The sequence below is a fragment of the Hyla sarda genome, chromosome 3 (assembly GCF_029499605.1).
Source record: "Hyla sarda isolate aHylSar1 chromosome 3, aHylSar1.hap1, whole genome shotgun sequence".
Taxonomy (NCBI): Eukaryota; Metazoa; Chordata; class Amphibia; order Anura; family Hylidae; genus Hyla; species Hyla sarda.
In genome coordinates, this window is record NC_079191.1 from 247,432,690 (window position 1) to 247,456,270 (window position 23,581).

General features: G+C 45.3%; 2 protein-coding genes across 5 annotated transcripts in view; one reads left to right on the forward strand and one right to left on the reverse strand.

The window, feature by feature from the left end:
• GOPC (golgi associated PDZ and coiled-coil motif containing) overlaps positions 1-11,386 on the reverse strand; it is a 49,684-nt gene extending 38,298 nt beyond the window's left edge. Inside the window, exon 1 of one of the 4 annotated variants that reach the window (XM_056566417.1) lies at positions 10,681-11,386. In XM_056566417.1, coding sequence (XP_056422392.1) covers positions 10,681-11,262 — 582 coding nt within the window. In that variant the 5' untranslated portion in view covers positions 11,263-11,386. The remainder of the gene's footprint in view (positions 1-10,680) is intronic. The other 3 variants (XM_056566419.1, XM_056566415.1, XM_056566418.1) reach the window with 3 other exon arrangements.
• LOC130362251 (nephrocan-like) overlaps positions 11,135-23,581 on the forward strand; it is a 70,434-nt gene continuing 57,987 nt past the window's right edge. Inside the window, exon 1 of the mRNA XM_056566420.1 lies at positions 11,135-11,266. The gene's annotated coding sequence lies outside the window, so the exon portion shown is untranslated. The remainder of the gene's footprint in view (positions 11,267-23,581) is intronic.

Genomic DNA, 23,581 nt, shown 5'->3' on the forward strand with positions numbered 1-23,581 from the left:
ATCATGCTAAAAAATACTTTAAAAAAAAGTCAGCAACAGTCAGATAGGCGTGGCTATGCCCGCTGCTGCCACTCCTTATCTGCGCGTGGAGAGTTTTGCACTATAGAAGAATAAACCGTGCCTGTTCTTCTGTGCACTGATGCAATGCAGGCAGCCAGCTCTCACAGCAAGCGCTATCTCTCTTTTTGCTAGTACTTGCTCCCTATGGCACTGTGTGCAGCGTAATGCAGTAGCGGAATGATCTGGCCTCTCCACCTCCCATTCAAGTCAATGAGAGGGGTATCACAAGCAGACACCATGTGGTGTTTGCTGTGGAAATCAGCATGGTTTTCCTAGCAAAAACCACAGTATTTTGTCATGTGAAGATGCCCTTAAAGGGTACCTTTTCTTTATATCTAGCCATGCTTCCATAACATTGACCCTTAGCAACAGAGAATAAAATCATTTTTCTAAGACGGTTTCTAAGCCCCTGAAGTGCCAATTACTGGAACGCCCCCACACTGAAGAGTGCAGAGAACATGGCAGAAAAACCAAAACCCTTCTAAATTAGCAAAACTGCCACCTAGTGGCCAAGACCTCAGCTCTTTTTTGGGAGTAAGGAGTCATTTTGGTAAATTTGGCAATTTACCTTATGCTATCACAACTGTTGTATGTCATACCAGCTGGCCCCCAGCTGATCCCTGTAGCTAGGGGTCGGCGTTAATAGCAGACATGCAGCGATTGCTGCGGGCAAATCAGTCAAAGTTGACAGCAGCGTCTAAAGGGACATTTAAACCATCCCTGGTGGTCCAGTGGGGTGGATAGCCCCTCCGCAGCATGATCGCGGGGGGAAATCCACTGCTGAGGTAGCCAGAGTCTCCTTCCTTGCTGGCTGTGGCTCTGACAATGATAAAACCTGGCAGGACCAGGCTTTATCAATCGAGCGCAGAGCACACAGATCAATGTGGTTCTATGAAAAAAAAAAAAAACTACTAAAAGTGTACAAAAAAAAAAGTTGAAAAAAATATAATAAAAAAAAACATTAACCCCTTCCTTATTAAAAGTTTAAATCACCCCCTTTTCCCAAATTCCATATAAAAAATATGTAACCATAAAAAATAAACATACCGTATTTATCGGCGTATAACACGCACTTTTTAGGCTAAAATTTTTAGCCTAAAGTCTATGTGCGTGTTATAGGCCGATACACCCCCAGGAAAGGCAGGGGGAGAGAGGCCGTCGCTGTCCGCTTCTCTCCCCCTGCCTTTCCTGGGGTCTAGAGCCCTGCTGCCTGCCCCTCTCTCCCCCAGGCGCCGCTGCCCGTTCTGTCCCCCTGACTATCGGTGCCAGCAACCCACTGCCGGCACCGATAGCCAGGGGGAGTGAAGCAGCGCCGACAGCCAGGGGGAGAGAAGGGGCACCGGCACCCATTGCCGGCGCCGCTGCCCCGTTGCCTCCCCCCCATCCCCAGTTGCATAATTACCTGTTGCCGGGGTCGGTCCCCGCTGCTTCGGGCCTCTGGTGTGCGTCCCCTGCGTCGTTGCTATGCGCTGCACGGCGCGGCGCATCACATCAGTGCGCCGCCTCTCTCCCCCTGTCTTTCCTGGGGGTGTATCGGGGTATACACGCGCACACACGCACCCTCATTTTACCATGGATATTTGGGTAAAAAACTTTTTTTACCCAAATATCCTTGGTAAAATGAGGGTGCGTGTTATAGGCCGGTGCGTGGTATACCCCGATAAATACGGTATGTGGTATTCGCGTAAGTGTCCGAACTATAAAAATATGGGGTTATCCAGGAAAAAACTTTTTTTCATATATCAACTGGCTCCAGAAAGTTAAACAGATTTGTAAATTACTTCTATTAAAAAATCTTAATCCTTTCAATACTTACAACCTTAACTTCAGAAGCTCATAAGTACTGAAAGGATTAAGTAATTAAGTAATTTACAAATCTGTTTAACTTTCTGGAGCCAGTTGATATATAAAAAAAAAAGTTTTTTCCTGGATAAAACCTTTAAGCTGTATCCATATAAATGGCCCACCCTGTACTTTGTAATAACATCATTAATTTTACCCTTAACCTCTTAAGGACGCAGGGCGTATGGATACGCCCTGCATTCCGAGTCCCTAAGTATGCAGGGTGTATCCATACGCCCGTGGGAATTCTGGTCCCCACCGCTAGCCGGTTGGGGACCGGAGCCGGATGCCTGCTGAAATCATTCAGCAGGCATCCTGGCATATCGCTCAGGGGGGTCATTATGCCCCCCATGTCGGCGATGGGCGCAGATCGCTGGACAATTCAGTCCAGCGATCTGCGGCGATTCCGGGTCAATCGGGTCTCCAGTGACCCGGAATTACTGGCTGATCGGGGCCGTCATACAGCCAGAGCCAGCAGGGGTGAGGTGGCATTGGTGCCACCTCACGATCGCCCTGATTCGTCGGCCGGATTACCGGCCGACCAATCAGGGCGCCTGCTGCGGGTGTCACTCCCGCACCCGCTCCGCCCCTTTTCCGGAGGACGTGAGCGGGTGCGGGAAGACGACCCAAGGTGCTGGGGACCCCGATCCACGGCGTCCATGTTGGGATTGGGGCCCAGGAGCGACGGCGGCAGCGAGGGACAGTCCTGCGACGGAGCAGCAGCAGGTGGTGAGTTACAGCCTCCTGCTGTTGCTTAGCAACAGCTCCCAGCATGCACAAAGGGCATGCTGGGAGCTGTAGTTATGCAACAGCAGGAGGCAGACCACCACAACTCCCAGCATTCCCTTATGGGCATGCTGGGACTTATGGTTTTGCAACAGCTGGAGGCACATTTTTTCTATGGAAAAGTGTACCTTCAGCTGTTGTATAACTACAACTCCCAGCTTGCACAAACAGCTAAAGTGCATGCTGGGAGTTGTAGTGGTGCATCTGCTGGTTGCATAACTACAACTCCCAGCATGCCCATTGGCTGTCGGTGACTGCTGAGAGTTGTAGTTTTGCAACAGCTGAATGCACACTGGTTGTGAAACTCAGAGTTTTTTTTTTTACCTAACTCAGTGTTTCACGACCGGTGTGCCTCCAGCTGTTGCAAACTACAACTCCCAGCAGTCACCTTACACCATGCACCGTACATGCTGGGAGTTGTAGTTTTGCAACAGCTGGAGGCACACTGGTTTTGAAACACTGAGTAAGGTCACAAACTCAGTGATACATAACCAGTGTGCCTACAGCTGTTGCAAAACTAAAACTCTCAGCTTCTACAGTCTGTCAGCGCATGCTGGGAGTTGTAGTTTTGCAACAGCTGGATGCCCCCCCCCCATGTGAATGTACAGGGTACACTCACATGGGCGGAGGTTTACAGTAAGTATCGGGCTGCAAGTTTGAGCTGCGGCAAATTTTCTGCAACAGCTCAAACTTCCAGCGAGAAACTACTGTGAACCCCCGCCCGTGCGACTGTACCCTAAAAACACTACACTAACACAAAAAATAAAATAAGTAAAAAACACTACATATACACATACCCCTACACAGCCCCCCTCCCCAATAAAAATGAAAAACGTCTGGTACGCCACGGTTTCCAAAACGGAGCCTCCAGCTGTTGCAAAACCACTACTCCCAGTATTGCCAGACAGCCACTGACTGTCCAGTTTTTTTTTTTTACAAAATCAATATGTTTAAAATTGCCCTATTTTGACCACCTCTAACTTTATTTTACCATATTCAGGGATTTGTGAGGGCTCATTTTTTGCGCCATGATCTGTAGTTTGTTTACTAGATTTGCGTATATGTGACTTTTTGATCGCTTTTTATTACATTTTTTTGCAGTTTGATGTGACAAAAAAAAAAAAGCAGATATACATTATTTTTTTTTATTTTTTTTTATGTTTAAGCTGTTTGCCATAGGGGATCATTAACATTATATTTTTACAGTGTATAGCAAAGATCAGTATTATTCTTCTTCTGCTGGTCTGCTGGGAGGCAGATCAGTGCAGAAGACCCCAGGAAACGGACGGAGGCAGGTGAGGGGACCTCAGTCCGCTATCTTGGCTGATCTGATCCCCACGGCAGTGCCATGGGCGATTAGATCAGCCATTATAAGTGCCGCACTGCCGCAAATGCCGTGATCTGTATTGATCACGGCACCTGAGGGGTTAATGGCAGACATCAGCGTGATCGCTGATGTCCGTCACTACTGACGGGTCCGCAGCTTCTGACAGCCACCGGAAACCGCCAGGAATGAAGCGAACGCATCTCCTGGGTTCGTATCACAGCTGTGCCATAGATGTACGGCGCTGTGCGCTAAGAGGTGCTAAGCAGCACCGTACATTTACGGCGCATGTCTTTAAGGGGTTAAAGGAGCCTTAAGAACTACATTAGAAAGCATACAAACACCAGCAAAACATGCCCCCCTACCTAAAATTTGGCAAGAAAAACATACTTTCTGTTCAGTGGACCATCATGATCTCTCTCAACCAGTCAGCTGCTCTTAAAAAAGGTACCAATAGAATTGTGATACATGTCAGCCAAACTGCTCTCTTCCCGGATTCATCCATATATGTGAAAATCTGGCTCGGCTGAGGGCTCATGTTACTGTATGGACACAGGAGGCATAAGCCGCTGCTAGACTTCTCTTAGGGCAAAGGGATGGGGCATCGGAAGTCTGACTTGCTCAATCCTTCATCTGTTAGGGGAGGTCGGGGAGCAACCATACACATTACATGGTCATTAAGTTCCACTAAAATCAGCGGGTTCAACCGGCTTTTGCCAAATGTGCATCAGAAACATTTTCAGAGGTGGTGGCTGTCTGAGAAGAACAATGTGATATATCACGTCATTATACATCTAGTGACTCTTTTCCGCAGAGTGTACCTGTATGCACTTGTATGGCTCTTACAAGCATTATCATATACATGCATTTGAAATGTTGGGAAAGAGGTTAAAGGATACAAAGCCTTTTTACCAACTTCAAACATGTTAGTGATATCAGTGTTTTGATCATAGGGCATCCGGGTAATCAATCAGTAAAAAGGGGGCAGAAGTGCCCAGCCGAATACCATCAAATCAAAATGTCAGACTCTTTTTCAAAAGGGACATGTGCCCTTTAAACCTTAGCCTAACATAAGGAAATGTGATCGCTTTCCCAGAGCTCAAGCTCAGGTCATCAAACTACCCCAGCCTCAGTCGCTCAATGTGTTTACCTTCATTCCGCACATTTTCAGCCGTATGAACCCGGCCTTAAAGTGTACCTGGCGCCAACAAAAACTTTTGATATAATGGAGATAATACTATTCTATGTATATTTAGAATATACATTGATTTAAAAACGTGTATATTTTTGGGTGAAAAAATGCTGTTCCTGCAGCTATTGCCTGTGTGTGTCTATGAGGAGTCCAAAAACAGGAAATGAGGGCCAGAGAAGCAGGGCTCTGTGCAGACTCCTGGCTTGTCCCCCAGTGCACAGAGCCCCGGCGCTTGTCCCCCAGTGCACAGAGCCCCGGCGCTTGTCCCCCAGTGCACAGAGCCCCGGCGCTTGTCCCCCAGTGCACAGAGCCCCGGCGCTTGTCCCCCAGTGCACAGAGCCCCGGCGCTTGTCCCCCAGTGCACAGAGCCCCGGCGCTTGTCCCCCAGTGCACAGAGCCCCGGCGCTTGTCCCCCAGTGCACAGAGCCCCGGCGCTTGTCCCCCAGTGCACAGAGCCCCGGCGCTTGTCCCCCAGTGCACAGAGCCCCGGCGCTTGTCCCCCAGTGCACAGAGCCCCGCGCTTGTCCTCACTTCCTGTATTTGGACAGTAGCTGTAGGGACAAAAATATACACATTTTTTAACCAATGTAAACAAATATACATATAATGGTATTCTCTACATTATATTAAATGTTTTTGTTGATGACAGCTACACTAAGTTTCAGCACAGTTTATAACAAAAAAAAAAAAAAAAGAAAAAGCTGGTGGAGAATAATTTAACAGGTGACTAATGTTTATTTTTATATTTTATGTCTCTATTTTATAACTTCCTGCTGTTAGACTAGCTATTTGCTCACTCCAACATATATATAAAAAAGCGCTGCCGTCAAGGTGTTTGCTGCAGGAGCGGAGCATGTGTCCACTGTATTCTATAACTGACACTGTACAGAAAGAGCTAGGATTGGAGCCAAGTCACATCCTGTGAAATACAGCTGTAAAGGTTTATCATGTGTAACGGGCCCAGGTATCAGCTGACATTTTTAAAACTGGTTAATGCCTCGGCAGCAACTGGCACTGACTGCTAATTCAACCCTTTACATGTCGGGATTCATGCCGTCACAGCACTGAAAAGCCAAAATAAAAAGTGTGTGTGTGTGGGGGGGGGGGGGGGGGGGGGGGGGTTTCGGTAATCTGATCAGGACCTCCTCAGCACCGTGCAGTGGTCCGAATTAGTTAGAAGGAAACGGACTGACGATTCACCTGCACTAAACCAAATACACTGGGTTATCACTGAAATGATGTATAACTTAACCAGATTGGCGCAGCTGTTCCGAAGATAAAGGTTGCTGATACGTAAATGTCATTCCTTTGCACAATGGAGGTGGGACCTAACATACCCAGCATCCCATGCCAAACGGTCCGTCACCGAGAGGATACCCCCGCGTCCTCGTCTACTCCCCCCTCCTTGTCTCCCGTGGTGATAATCCTGGAATTAAGTTTCACCTGCAAAGACTATCTGGGTCGGTGTGGTGAGTTGCTCCGTTTCTCTACACCTTCTATGCTTATAATTTATAAATCTGTTTAACTTTCCGGAGCCAGTTGATATATAAAAACATTTTTTTGCCTGGAATACCCCTTTAATAGCAACTCGCGGCAATTGCTGCATGCTGGCTATTAGCGGAAGCACCCAGCTACTGAAAACAGCCGGGGGCTGCAGAGTATGCAGCGGGTACGAGTCCGTAGCCCGCTCCATACACCCCTCTGAGCACCATTGTGCTTGTCGGGGGCTTTTAGGTCTGGCCCTGCTTGCCCGAAGCAGGACTAAGGATACTTTCACACGAGTGGATCCTTAGCGCGGATTGCGCTGCGGATCCGCCGCTGAAGGACCGCTGTATGCTGCCTTTACAGGTGTCTGCTCGGAGTGGCAATGCGCTGCAACGAGCAGACACACTGCGATGTGCGAGTCGCCGCGCGCATGCGCAGTATACTCACACATTGCGGCTGCTCTCGGCCTAGCTCAGGGAGTAGGGGGAGCGGTCGCGATGTGTACGAGTACACCGCACATGCGAGCGGTGAATCGCACATTGCAGTGTGTCTACTCGTAGCGGCGTATTGCTGCTCCAAGCAGGCACATCTAAAGGCAACCTGTAGTGGTCATTCAGTGGCGGATCTGCAGCGTAAAATATGCTATGGTTCCGCTCGTGTGAACGTACACTCAGGGCCTGAAAAATTCACCTGCCCAGCCCTGCATGTCCCTGGCATTGGGCGATAGGAATTCCACATCCCTGTGTGTGTGTGTGTGTGTTTGTGTATATACAGTGGTCATTCAACATATGATATTAATTGGTTCCAGTAGAACCATCATATGTTGAAACCATCATATGTCGAGTACATATGTCTATGTAAAAATGGTAATTGGTTCTGGGGCCTTGGAACCATTGTATGCTGAATACATATCTCTATGGGAAACTGCTAATTGGTTCTGGGATGACCATTGTATGTGGAGTGTATGGGGAGTGTTTAACAAACCAGGGTGCCTCCAGCTGTTGCACAACTACAACTCCCAGCATGCATGTACAGCCATTGACTGTCTGGGCATGCTGGGAGTTATAGTTTTGCAACAGCTGGAGGCACACTGATAGGGAAACATTGATGTATGGGGTGTATTGTGTGTATATGTATTGTATGTGATGTGTGACATCGCATACAGTACTGTACAGTTCTTTAAATACCTTCAGGGGGGACAGAATGTCCTCCATTACGATCCTGCCGACTACAGCTCCATAGGAAAGGAAGGGGAGGGCAGCCAGCAGCTCATTGGATGCCTGCAGCAAGATGCTGCAGGCTATTGGCTATGGCGGCACTGGAGGGGCGGGGCTTACACGGAGCTCACAGTGGAAGCCTGCGTGAGTTAGCAGGACAGCATGTGAGTAACAGGAGGCAGAACGGGGCACACGGGGACATTAAACAACTGTCAGTTGCTGAAGTTGTCAGCGCTGTCAGATAGCTGTTTGTACGATGGCCCCGACACACAGCAGCATCATATGTTGATGCTGCCTTCAACATACGATGGGCTCTGAGAGGCCATCATATGTTGAAATGATCATATGTCAGGGCCATCATAAGTCGGGGGGTCACTATATATATATATATATATATATATATATATATATATATATATACACACACATACACACACACACACACACACACATAAGTACAGATCACAGGACAAAAAATTAGCCCATATACGGAAAAATAAAGTTAGAGCAATTTTAGGCATAATTATTTTCTTTAAAAAAAAAAGCTAACTTTAAAAGTTGTAAAACAAAATAAAATGTTAGTGTTGTAATCGTATGGACCTACGGAATAAAGATAACGTGACATATTAACAGTAAAGCACACTGCGTAAAAACTGCATTTTTTGTTCAATTTCCCACAAATATTTTATTGCTGCACTTTAGATTTTGTGGTAAAATAGGCGGAGATGTCAAGTCATTACAAAGTACAATTGGACCCACATAAAAACAAGCCACCTATGGCTCTGTAGTGGCAAAAATTGAGAGTGATGGCTATTAAAAGTCAAGGAAGAATACATAAAAATACAAAAAAAAAGATAAATTGTTGCGTTTTCAAGGGGGGGGGGGGAAGGTTTATTATCTGCGCCTGATAATGATGAAGGTAAAGGGTCAGCGATTGTTTGGCCTGCCAACATGACAGGTGTGCCATGTAATTAAATGGGCGCTCTTCTTCCTGATAGGCCAGTATTTCTCAACCAGAGTGCCTCCAGCTGTTGCCAAACTACAACTCCCAGCATGCCCGGACAGTCTAAGGATGTACGGGCATGCTGGGAGTTGTAGTTTGGCAACAGCTGGAGGCACCCTGGTTGAGAAACACTGATGGGCACTGGTATTAGGCAGCAACCTGGCCACTAGATAAGCACCCCCACAGGAAAGGCCCTGATCATCCAGTGAATGGGAAGACACCACTTTAACCCCTTCCCACTATGGGACGTATGCATACATCCCAGCACCCGACAAATTCTCGCGATGGGACGTATGCATACGTCATAACGATCTCTGGCACTGCCACGGGCAGCACAGGAGATCGGCGGAGGGACCGGCTGTCCATCACAGCCAGAGTCCCGCCGGAGCCGCAGTCGCATCGGTGCCGGCAGCATTAACCCCGTAGATGTCGTGATCATTCCTGATCACGGCATCTATGGTGTTGACTGGGGGAGTGCTCTCCCCCCTTTCACCAACGGCGGCGCCACAATACGATACGATCGTGGGTCGCCGTTTGTTGCAATGGTAGCAGGAAGTCAGATGATGACCTACTGTATGCCTGTGAGATCCAGCCACAGGCTGTAGTGTCTGCAGCTGATCAGGTCATACTGTGCTGCAGTACAAATGTATTGCAGCATAGTATAACCTGTAAAAGAATAAAAAGTTCTTCAATAAAAGTACGAAGTGTAAAAAATAAAATGCCCATTTCCCAATAAAAGCCCTATATTATCACCAAAAAAGATCAAAAACACAAATCATATACACAATTGGTATTGCCACATCCGTAATGATGTCTACTATAAAACTATAATGTAAATTATCCTGCATGGTGAATGCAGTAAAAAAAATAAATAAATAAAAAAAAAAAACACATTTAAAAAAAAGCGCAAAATTCGCCAATTTTGGTACAAATAGTGGAATAAAAGAGATCAAAAAGTAGCACAAAAATGATACCAATAAAAAGGTACAGCTCATCCCGCAAAAAATAAGCTCTTACTCAATGGCGCCAGACAAAAAAAAAAAAAAGTTACGGCTGTTGGAAAATGAATGGCAGAAAAAAAATGTTTGCTCTGAAAAGGAAAAAGAACATAGAAAGTGATATAAAATGGGTATCGCCATAATCGTACTGACCCACAGAATAAATATAATATCACTTTTACCGCACAGTGTACATCATAAAAATAAACACCAATTTTCCAGTTTTTCACAAAAAAAAATGCTGCATGTGTCAACAAAAATGCACCACTTATATAAAGTACAATGGGGGAGATTTATCAAAACCTGTGCAGAGGTAGAGAGGTGCAGTTGCCCATAGCAACCAATCAGATCGCTTCTTTCATTTTCCACAGGCCTCTAAAGAGGCCTGTGGAAAATGAAAGAAGCAATCTGATTGGTTGCTATGGGCAACTGCACCACTCTCCCTCTGCACAGGTTTTGATAAATCTCCCCAAATGTCCGGAAAAAAAACTCTCTCAGAATCGCTCTGCTCAGAAAAAGCGTTCTATAGTTATTACCATTTAAAGAGATACATGTCAAATAAATAAAAAACCTGGTCATAGAGGTAAAAAAAATGGATCCGTCCTTAAGGGGTTAATAGATTAAAAACCAACTCTGAACACTAAGGTGTTGCCATAGTAAGAGTTGAGGTTGTAGCTTTCTGGGGCACAGACAGGGCTACATTACAGATACACAATCCGCAGGCACAGAAGCCGCAGCAGGTGTGCACAGCGCTGGATCAGCCGCACACTCACCTCCAGCTTGTGGTTGATCTGGCTGACTGTCTGAGCTTTATGGCATAGCTGGGCAAAGCAGGAGCTCAGGCTGGTCATCTTCTGCCTGCCCTCATACGTGATGTCGGCCTGGTCAGGGTCTATCTCGCCCAGCAATAGGTCAACGTCCACAAACGCCTTATCAAACTCCTTCTCCAACACCTCCAGCCAGCGAAACATAGACATTCCCGGTACCGGCCCGGAGGACGAGGCGGCCGAACACGGAACCGCCGACATGACGGAGCAATAGGTAGTATAGACAGGAGGACGGGAGCGACACGGTGACCCACGCGCTGATTGGCTAGTCGCTGTGGTCACAAGCTCTCTGAAGCTTTCTGATTGGCTCGTCTGGAACGATGAGGAAAAAGAAGCCAGGAGCGGGTCACATTCTGCAGCGGCGGCTTCTGGTTGGTTGACGTGACACCGGGGAGGAAGTGTGGAGGGAGCCGGTGCGGTCTTGTGGGTATATAGACTGCCGCTATGCTGCTCTCCTTCTTGGCTCTGCTTCCGGAAACGGCTTCTCCGAGTGTGTAGGCGATCACCTGATTTCCCTGCCACAACCATCAGCGTAAGGGCAGAGCAAACGATCCCTGAATGATCGTCACTGGATCACATGACCAGGGACACACCCATACAGTACAAAGTGTTGTCAGTGTCGCAGGGCTTATTAGCTAAGTCACGTACATACATTTATATCTCAACCCATATCCACGTATATCACCTCCAAGGTTTTCATTTTGAGAGTTTAAGAAGAGCACCATAGCTGTTGACCTGTTGCATGGTTTCCCAACCAGGGTGCCTCCAGCTGTGGCAAAACTCTTGGCATGCCTGGACAGCCAAAAGCTGGGAAACACTGACCTGTTCAATCATTCCTTAGTGTCTTTAAAGGAAATATGTTGGTACCGACAGGTAGTGCAGGTGACATTGATGACAACAGTACTTACCTTGTCCCGTTCCGTGGGGGGATCTCCGGTAACCTTATCCGTTAACTCCACTCCGGGCACCTGGCTTGGTGATGTCACCCTGGTGGAGAACAGCAGCGGTGATGTCACTAAGCTCCGCCCGTGCCCCAAGCCGGGTGCCCGGAGCGGAGATAACGGACAAGATTACCGGAGATCCCCCCCACGGAACCAGACAAGGTAAGTACTGTTGTCATCAGTGTCACCTGCACTACCTGTCTTTACCGTTCCAGGGATTCATTTTATGTTTCCACTAGCTGAGTACCCAATGTTGCCCGGTTTTTCCTACCTAATCCTTGTGGGGGAGGAAAAGCAACAAAGGAGAAAGCGTTTGTCCTCATATCACGTCCTTGTATCGTGAGCCCAAATCTCCTCTTCATAGTCCGACCTCATATCCCCTCCTCATATGCTGTCCACATATCTCAACCTCATATGCTGACCTCATATCATGTCCTCATATCCCATCCTCATATCCAATTCTCATATTTTGTCCTCTAATCCCGTCCTCATATCCCCTCCTCATATGCTGTCCACATATCTCAACCTCATATGCTGACCTCATATCATGTCCTCATATCCCGTCCTCATATCCCGTCCTCATATCCAATTCTCATATTTTGTCCTCTTATCCCGTCCTCTTATCCCGTCCTCATATTTTGTCCTCTAATCCCGTCCTCATATCCCATCCCAATGTCCTGTTCTCATATCTAATCCTCATATCCCAAGGAAGGAAGGGGGCAGTAAGCGATATTTACTGCTGCCCTTCCTAGTGGGTGCCAAACTGCAACTCCCATGCTGGGAGTTGTAGTTTTGCAACATCTGGAGGGTCACAGTTTGGAGACCACTGTTACAGTGGTGCCCAAACGGTAGCCCTCCAGATGTTGCCAAACTACAACTCTCAGCATGCCTAGACTGCCCAGGCATGCTGGGAGTTGTAGTTCTGTAACATCTGTCCATTCAGATTTTGCAATTTTCATGAAATTTTTGAAAATTGCTGCTCTACTTTGAAAGAGTCTCCTAGGACTCTATCCACCTTTCCCAGCCCACCGGAGCACCGGAAAGCTGAACTAATTTATGCAGGAAAAGTTATCAACTGCCGAGCCGAGAAGTTCGTGACAAATCGAATTTACTGTAAGTTCGCTCATCTCTAATGCCAACATGAAGTGGTATTTGTGAATAAAAATAAAATTTATTTGGAATATCCATTTTCCTTACAAGCAGAGAGCTTCAAAGTTAGAAAACTGCAAAATTTTCTAAATGTTCATAACATTTTTTGATTTTTCACCAAAAAAGGAAGCAAGTAACGACAAAAATTTACCACTAAAATAAAGTAGAATATGTCACAAAAAAACAATCTCAGAATCAGAATATTCGGTTAAAGTGTTTTAGAGTTATTAATGCGTAAAGTGACGGTGGTCAGAATTGCGAAAAAGGGCTCAGTCCTTAAAGGGTAGCTCCCACCATCATGATTTTTTTTTCTGTCCCTGCCTATTGCACTTCTATCCCTAACACCCTCCCTGCCTTTTTTTTTTTTTTTTACTATTTTCAAAATGGCATTTAGTCTGCCTGGTAGTGTGCTCACTACCAGGCAGACTTCCCCAGCAAGCATCACGTCACTGATGCCTGCTGGGGCCGGCACTTCCGCCCTTAGTTCTCCTAACAGGGTGCCTCCAGCTGTTTCACCACTACAACTCCCAGCATGCCCTGACATGGCTGTCAGGGCATGCTGGGAGTTGTAGTGGTAAAACAACTGGAGGCACCCAGGACAGGAGTTTCATGGGGGAAGGAGTAAGCCAGGAGCCGATGCGGGAGGGACGGGTGCGGGGGAGACTCTTCCTGCCACTCGGTAAGTAAACCCAAACAACCCCCCCCCCCCCCACCGTACCTTGCAGCAGCGCCCCCCATCCCCCCGCACCTTGCAGCAGCTCCCCCCAATCCCCCCGCACCTTGCAGCAGCTCCCCCCATCCCCCCCCGTACCTTGGAGCAGCACTCCCCGCACCTTGCTGGAGCAGCCAACCCCCCGCGCCGCCCGCACCTTGCAGCAGGGCCGTCGGCGAGTGCGGGAAGCCGATGCGCAGCCCTGGCTGTTACTGCGCCTGCGCAAAATTTCGACTGATGCCCTGCCGGAATCAGTCGGAATTTTGCAGTGACGTCACTCCGCACTCCATTCGGCCACTAGGAGGGCGCCCCCTAGTGGCCGAATTTCAAATTGCTTTTAAAATGTTTTAAAAGCATTTTTTTTAATAAAAGCATATTAGAGATATGTTGTAGTACTTAAGTACTACAACATATCAAAAATTATTTTTCATGACAGTGCCCATTTAAGGTGAAAACGGGCTCAGTCCTTAAGGGGTTAAAGCATGTGATGTTCCTTTAAACTCACCTGGGGCAAATAACAGGTGTGGGCAATATAAAAATCACACCTGAAAGAAGATAAAAAGGAGAGAAGATCACTTAGTCTTTGCATTGTGTGTCTGTGTGTGCCACACTAAGCATGGACAACAGAAAGAGGAGAAGAGAACTGTCTGAGGACTTGAGAACCAAAATTGTGGAAAAATATCAACAATCTTAAGGTTACAAAACGATCCAGAGATCTAAATTTGCCTTTGTCCACAGTGTGCAACATTATCAAGAAGTTTGCAACCCATGGCTGTAGCTAATCTCCCCGGGGCGTGGACAGAAGAGAAAAATTGATGAAAGGTGTCAACCCGGGATAGTCCGGATGGTGGATAAGCAGCCCCAAACAAGTTCCAAAGATATTCAAGCTGTCTTGCAGGCTCAGGGAGCATCAGTGTCAGAACGAACTATCCGTCGACATTTAAATCAAACACTATGACAGGAGACCCAGGAGGACCCCACTGCTGACACAGAGAAATAAAAAAGCAAGACTACATTTTGCCAAAATGAACTTGAGTAGGCCAAAATCCTTCTGAGAAAACGTCTTGTGGACAGATGAGACCAAGATAGAGCTTTTTGGTAAAGCACATCATTCTACTGTTTACCGAAAACGGAATTAGGCACACAAAGAAAAGAACACAGTACCTACAGTGAAATATGGTGGAGGTTCAATGATGTTTTGGGGTTGTTTTGCTACCTCTTGCACTGGGTGCCTTGAATGTGTGCAAGGCATCATGAAATCTGAGGATTCCCAATGGATTTTGGGTCGCACTGTACAGCCCAGTGTCAGAAAGCTGGGTTATGATCCGAGATCTTGGGTCTTCCAGCAGGACAATGACCCCAAACATACGTCAAAAAGCACCCAGAAATGGATGACAACAAAGTGCTGGAGAGTTCTGAAGTGGCCAGCAATAAGTCCAGATCTAAATCCCATTGAACACCTGTGGAGAGATCTTAAAATTACTGTTGGGAAAAGGCACCCTTCCAATAAGAGAGACCTGGAGAAATTTGCAAAGGAAGAGTGGTCCAACATTCCGGCTGAGAGGTGTAAGAAGCTCATTGATGGTTATAGGAAGCGACTGATTTCAGTTATCTTTTCCAAAGGGTGTGCAACCAAATATTAAGTTAAGGGTGCCAATAATTTTGTCCAGACCATTTTTGGAGTTTTGTGTGACATTATGTCAAATTTGATTTTTTTTCCTTCCTTTTTTGGCTTAGCTCCAATACATACACAGGGAATAAACATGTGTATAGCAAAACATGTGTTACTGCAATCCTTTTCTGTGAGAAATACTTCATTTTCTTGAAAAATTTCAGGGGTGCCAACATTTACAGCCATGACTGTATGTGAGGGAGACTAGGGGGGGGGGTCCCATAGGTCACCCTAAGGTCACATGGTCACCGATACCTCACTGGGTTACAATCACATGACACTGGTTAATCACATGTCAACGGTTCTTAAAGACATAACACTTTTATATACAACTAGCTGAGTACCCGGCGTTGCCCGGTTCTTCCTTCCTAATCCTTGTTGGGGAGGAAAATAAACAAAGGAGGAAGCTTTTGAATTCATATCCAGTCCTCATATATTGTTGTCATATCCCAACCCCACATCCCGACCTCCTATCCCCTCCTCCTATCTCGACCTCCTGTCCCGACCTCCTATACTGTCCTCCTATCCCGTCCTCCTATACTGTCCTCCTATCCCATCCTCCTATCCTGTCCTCCTATCCCGTCCTCCTATTTCAACCTCTTATCCGTCCTCCTATCCCGTCCTCCTATCTCGACCTCCTATCCCGTCCTCCAATCTCGAGCTCCTATCCCGACCTCCTATCCTGACCTCCTATCCCGACCTCCTATCCCGTCCTCCTTTCTCGACCTCCTATCTCAACCTCCTATCCCGTCCTATCCCAACCTCCTTTCCCGTCCTCATATCCCGACCTCCTATCCCGACCTCCTATACCAACCTCCTATCCCGACCTCCTATCCCGTCCTCCTATCCCGTCCTCCTAACCTCCTATCTCGACCTCCCATCCCGTCCTCAAATCCCGACCCGTAATATGTGTACCAAGCATTGAAATAGCTACAGCCGTACGGAAAAGATATGGAAAAATACATTTTACGTTGATTTGCATGGGACTTTAAACTTTCCTATATTTTAAGTGGACATATAAGGAACATGTGACCAAGTATTATCGAAATATCTCCAGCCGTTTGGAAGTTATGCAGTAACATATATTTCCAATTGACTTGCATGGGACTTTAAACATAAGCCCCACCCCTGGCAAATGGGGGTGAGTAAGGGTTAAATCACCTATCCTATGTTTGTTGTTGACATATAAGTAACATTTGTGCCAAGTTTCATGTTAATATCTTTAGCCGTTTGGAAGTTTTTGTGGAACATACACACACACGTTGAGTTTTATATATATAGATACACAGCATAAAGTTAACTATACAGTACAAGGGAAACAGGTGCAGGGGGGCCCAGGGAACACTGCAGGGAGGCTGCCTGATAAGGTGCTGGGGCCCACTGGTAGAAGCTCCCCAGAACACACTACATACTTTAGACAATATAACAATATTACTTTTACATGACACCCTGTCACTACACGTGTCTTACTTACGTTTCAGGGGAACCCTCTGGCCAGTAGAGCACCCTGTACACTAGGACAGGAAAATGGTAAGACTTGTGAACATTTGACTATTTGTGGACTGGAAATATAAAGTTTAGCTACAGTCCTTACATTTGACTAGTTTATGCACAAAACGCTATGTACATCATTGAATTAGTTATATACACTGCTCAAAAAAATAAAGGGAACACCTAAGCAACACGATGTAACTCCAAATCAATCACACTTCTGTGATTGTCCACTCAGGAAGCAACACTGATTGACAATCAATTTCTTTATCACATCAAAAAGAGAAATAATAGGGGTGTCGCTAAAACTATAAATTTAAATAAAAATTAAATAAAAAAATAAAGAATTAAATGGATACCAAAAAGTGATATAAAGCAGTCTAAATAATCAGAAAAGACGCAAGCTACATTAGAGAGCTATGATAATTATCATATATATTGCATTCCCAACGCATTTCTGTCCGCGTGCTGTTAACAATGTGCACAAGGACTTCCTCAGGGTAACCTCAGCAAATATAGCTCCAAAAATAATTATATATAAACATGCATCCAATAGAAAGAATATGCATTAAAAGCCCTTTGGCTATCGGTAGCTGTCATCACATGGACATAGCAGAATTAATGTCAGATGTCCCTGCAAAAAAAGAACAAAGTATACAGTGATCCCTCAAGTTACAATATTAATTGGTTCCAGGACAACCATTGTATGTTGAAACCATTGTATGTTGAGTCCATAACTCTATGGAAACCTGGTAATTGGTTCTGAAGCAACCAAAATGTCATCCAAAAATAGGAATAAGTGAGAATTAAAGAAAAATAAGTAGATGACTAATACAGATAAAGCAAATCCTTACATGTAAAAGTAAGAAAGAGCTGCTGGGAGCTGTAAATCACTGTGTCAGTGTTTCCCAACCAGGGTGCCTCCAGCTGTTGCAAAACTACAACTCCCAGCATACCCGGACAGCCGCATGCTGGGAGTTGTAGTTTTGCAACAGCTGAAGGCGCCCTGGTTGGGAAACACTGGTCTATGTAGAGGACAGGAGTTTCTTCAGGGTCCTGTACAGTACACGCAATTTCCTAAAAAAGTAAAATGGAGCCGCCTTTACTTGGTGTCCAAAGGAGCAGATAACTGTGACATAGGTTAAGAGTAGTACTGAACATGTAATATCTCCCTGTACTGTAGGGGGCGCTACCAGACAGGAATTCAGTGCATGCGCTTCAGTACTACAGTGCACACACTAATACAGGGGTTTTACCAGTGAATGTCCATTCTGATTGGTCTGTTCTTCCGGCCATTGACATGTTTCACAGATCTGGACTGTCTGTAGCATTGTATGTTGAGTCTGGTTTCAAGTTACAATGGTCCAGAAAAGACCATTGTATGTTGAAACTATTGTTTGTTGAGGCCATTGTAAGTTGAGAGATCACTGTATATGTATACTGAATAGATACTCACAGTAATGGCATATAATCCCTATAAAAAAGGGATAGGGTCATAATCATAAACATATATTCCACATATATACTTTTACTTGCAGAAGTCTATAGTGAAAACTAATACTCACAGACATACAGCACCGACGGTATGCGAATACAGATTATCCGACATGTCATCTGACATTATATTCTTACATTATCAGGGATTGATGGGATAAACAAAATACTTTGTTTTTATACTATTTTATTTTGTTTATCCCATCAATCCCTGATAATATAAGAATATAATGTCAGATGACATGTCAGATAATCTGTATTATGACCCTATCCCTTTTTTATAGGGATTATATGCCACCACTGTGAGTATCTATTCAGTATATCGAATGTGATTACGGCTGACTGGGGTAAGGTCATTGTTACATATATACTTTATTCTTTTTTTGCAGGGACATCTGACATTAATTCTGCTATGTCCATGTGATGACAGCTACCGATAGCCAATGGGCTTTTAATGCATATTCTTTCTATTGGATGCATGTTTATATACAATTATTTTTTTAGCTATATTTGCTGAGGTTCCCCTGAGGAAGTCCTTGTGCATGGACAGAAATGCGTTGGGAATGCAATATATATGATAATTAACATAGTTTTGTAATGTAGCTTGCATCTTTTCGGATTATTTAGATTCCCTTATATCACTTTTTGGTATCCACTTAATTCTTGTCTGGTGGCTTTTAAGAGTATCTAATTAAAATTACTAGTTTTAGCAAACACCCCTATTATTTCTCTTTTTGGTGGGATAATATTAGTCTGTGGTGTTGAGAACAGGGTTTTGATGTGGCCCTCATCTATCACATTATTATCTATATGACAATCAATTTCACATGCTGTTGTGCAAATGGAACAGACAATAGGTGGAAATTATAAGCAATTAGCAAGAAACCCCCAATAAAGGAGTGGTTCTGCAGGTGGTGACCAAAGAGCACTTCTCAGTTCCTATGCTTCCTGGCTGATGTTTTGGTCACTTTTGAATGCTGGTGGTGCTTTCACTCTAGTGGTAGCATGAGAAGGAGTCTACAACCCACACAAGTGGCTCAGGTAGTGCAGCTCAGCTCGGGCACGTGGAGGCCACACACACTACTGAGCTTCGTTTTGACTTGTTTTAAGGACATTACATCAAAGTTGGATCAGCCTATAGTGTGGTTTTCCACTTTGATTTTGAGTGTGACTCCATATCCAGACCCTCATGGGTTGATAAATTTGATATCCATTGATAATTTTTGTGTGATTTTGTTGTCAACACATTCAACTAGGTAAAGACGAAAGTATTTCATTCGATTAGTTCATTCATTCACATCTAGGATGTTATCTTATACAAAAGATGGGAGATGCACAGTGTTCAAACCCTTACAAGGGTTAGTGGGTGCCCATCCTCAAGCTTGACCAAGGCAATCGTACCAATAGAAGAAATGGAAGACGGCACTCCGGTATTGGTGTCCAAATTCAAAGAAGGTGGTTTATTGATCCCAATACATACAGAATGATGCAACGTTTCGACCTAACAATAAGGTCTTTATCTTAGTGTTCCCTTTATTTTTTTGAGCAGTGTATTTTCATCATCTATGCTAGACTGACTAAATATGATACGAGGTACTAGCACTATTCTCTGTACCTGGCTGGTAATTGCCCCTGTGTTGACCTTTGGGATTTGCGCTGTACCACCTATGGAGGATCTGGAGCTCTTGGGACTTGGACGCTGGAGATGCAGCCAGCTCTTCTTCAGCGAACTCAGGAACTGGGATCAATTCAGGACCCAGAATAGCTGGCATTTGTGCTGGAGGTGTGAGAGACATGGTCGGCACTTGGCACGCAGGTGTATAGGCCGGAACCAACGGTTACAGGACTGGGACTGGTGTGGTGACTAACGTGGGTTGAACTATTCCTGGGATTGGAGACACACAGAAAATTGCCAGTTGGTTTGTAGAAAACATGGGGAAATCCATAGATGGGTGGATCCCCTAGCCAGGAATGTATTCCCTCGCAGGTCTGGAGGAGGTGGTGTTGGGAGCACAGGTAGATCTTCTTTGAGACAAAGCTTGATACAATTCCGATGGATGACCGGTGGCTCTTACCCAGGTTTCTGTACTTCATATACATCAGACTCAGGGTAAGGTATGGCCATCACTGTATAGGGTTCTGTCTCCCAGATGGAGTCTAATTTGTGAGTTATTGGGAACTTTCGTAGGCAAACTTTATCACCCAATTGAAGGGATTTGGTGGAGACACGGGGGTTATAATCCTCTTGTTGTCTCTGTTGAGCCTTGCCCATTTTCTTACTGACCATTTCTTTGGCTTCTTGGATCCTTCTGTGATGGTCAGAGACCCACTCAAGAGAGGTTTGCGGAGAGTTATTGATCGGGGCCTGTAGCCCAAACCTGCGGTCTTTTGGCAACTGCCCATTTTGCCCCTTCATCAAATGGAAGGGGGTATACCCTATAGAACAATGGACTGTGTTATTATAGATCTCCAGCAACTCGGGCAGTAGTCGTGGCCACTCTTCTTGTCTTGACACAGAGGCTGCTCGCAGCATATGAATAAAGACTTGATTGATGCGTTCACAGAGCCCATTCCCCTAAGGGTGGTAGGCGGTGGTCCGGAGTTTCTCGCACTCATGGAACTGGCTTAGCTCTTGGAAGAGTTGGGACTCGAAGGCCGTTCTCCAGTGAGTTAGAACAGACTCCAGACACCCAAGGGTTTGCACACATTTGGAGTAGAACATCTGTGCCGCTGTCTTGGCTGTGAGATTTTTGACGGATACTACGACAACCCATTTGGAGTAATGATCCACCATGGTGAAAGCATAAGTATACCCGGACCAGGTAGGAGTTTGACATTGTCTAGTTCGACCAACTGGTTGGGCCTTTCACTCTGGGTGGAATGGAGGGGTGCTGTTGCATCCTTATGCACATTCTTGGTGACATTGCAGACTGCACATTCACTGCACCATTTCTCAATGTCACTCCGCATTCCGAGCCAATAGAATCTTCGCCTGACAGTATCTTCGGTCTTGTGGACTCCAAAGTGTCCCAACTGGTCATGATACAGTGGGGATCAAAAGTTTGGGCAACCCAGGTAAAAATTTGTATTAATGTGCATAAAGAAGCCAAAGAAAGATAAAAAAAAATCTGCAAAAGGCATCAAATTACAGACTAGACATTCTTATAATATGTCAACAAAAGTTAGATTTTATTTCCATCATTTACACTTTCAAAATAACAGAAAACAAAAAAAATGGCATCTGCAAAAGTTTGGGCACCCTGCAGAATTTTATAGCATGCACTGCCCCCTTTGCAAAGCTGAGATCTGCCAGTGTCATGGATTGTTCTCAATCATCATCTGGGAAGACCAGGTGATGTCAATCTCACAGGTTTTAAATGCCCAGACTCATCTGACCTTGCCCCAACAATCAGCACCATGGGTTCTTCTAAGCAGTTGTCTAGAAATCTGAAACTGAAAATAGTTGACGCTCACAAAGCTGGAGAAGGCTATAAGAAGATAGCAAAACATTTTCAGGTGTCAATATTCTCTGTTCAGAATGTAATTAAGAAATGGCAGTCATCATGAACAGTGGAAGTTAAAGCAAGATCTGGAAGACCAAGAAAAATATCAGACAGTACAGCTCGCAGGATTGTGAGAAAAACAATTCAAAACCCACGTTTGACTGCACAATCCCTCCAGAAAGATCTGGCAGACACTGGAGTTGTGGTACACTATTCCACTATAAAGAGATACTTGTACAAATATGGTCTTCATGGAAGAGTCATCAGAAGGAAACCTCTTCTATGTTCTTACCAAAAAATCAGCGTTTGAACTTTGCAAAATGAACATATAGACAAGCCTGATGCATTTTGGAAACAAGTTCTGTAGACCGATGAGGTTAAAATTGAACTTTTTGGCCGGAATGAGAAAAGTTACGTTTGGAGAAGAAGGGGAACAGAATTTAATGAAAAGAACCTCTGTCCAACTGTTAAGCATGGGGGTGGATCAATCATGCTTTGGGGCTGCATTGCAGCCAGTGGCACAGGGAACATCTCACGAGTAGAAGGAAAAATGGATTCAATAAAATTTCAGCAAATTTTGGATGATAACTTGATGCCATCTGTGAAAAAGCTGAAGTTAAAAAGAGGATGGCTTCTATAAATGGATAATGATCCTAAACACACCTCGAAATCCACGGGGGATTACATCAAGAGGCGTGAACTGAAGGTTTTGCCATGGCCTTCACAATCTACTGACCTCAACATAATTGAAAATCTATGGATAGACCTTAAGAGCAGTGCATGACAGACAGCCGAGAAATCTCAAAGAACTGGAAGACTTTTGTAAGGAAGAATGGGCAAAGATTCCTCAAACAAGTATTGAAAGACTCTTGGCTGGCTACAAAAAGCATTTACAAGCTGTGATACTTGCCAAAGGGGGCAGTACAAGATATTAACTCTGCAGGGTGCCCAAACTTTTGCAGATGCCATATTTTTGTTTTCTGTTATTTTGTGTAAATGATGGAAATAAAATCTAACTTTTGTTGACATATTATAATAATGTCTAATCTGTAATTTGATGCATTTTGGAGATTGTTTCCATCTTTCCTTGGCTTCTTTATGCACATTAATACAAATTTTTACCTGGGGTGCCCAAACTTTTGATCCCCACTGTATGTGTTGAGGACCATCACCGCATCTCTTCGGGGAAACAGAATCTGATGAAGTCAATCACCGGAGACCGGATCCAAAGAATTTCGGTACAACAGTCCTTTGTGCACAAACAGTTGCTTCCTCTGTTGCCACACACCTTTCAGCTTATAATCACACTGGGCCCAGCGTAGACGGGTTGGTCCAAGTGTATAGGTCTTCTTTAACCTTTTCGGACCTGGGTTCACTTTCCATGGGGGCGGTCACAACATTCTGCTTCACGAACCGTTGGTAAAATGGGGGCATCTCCACGTCTTCGACGGGTGGTTCTTCGCTAGGGGTCATCCGAGACAGTTCATCGGCATTGACATTTGACTTGCCGCTTCTGTACTTGATGGTGAATTCTGATCGATAGCACCCAATTTGGCAGTGTTCAGGTGGGCCAACGTATAGACAGTAAAAGGCGAGGCAGACAGTCTTTGAACTTTTCGGTCACGGCCCATACCAGGGCAAGAAGTTCCAAATTGAATGGGCTGTAAGTGGCATCATTCTTCTCTACTCCTCTCAGGTTACGACTGGCATAGGCGACCACTCGCTCTTGTCCTTCCTGGACTTGGGACAGGACAGCTCCCAGACCTTCAAAACTGGCATCAGTATATAGCCGGAGTGGCTGACTGTAGTCTGGTTATGCCAAGATGGGTGGTTCTGTCAGCAGACGTTTAAGAGATCGGATTACTGTGTCTTGCTCTTGGGCCCA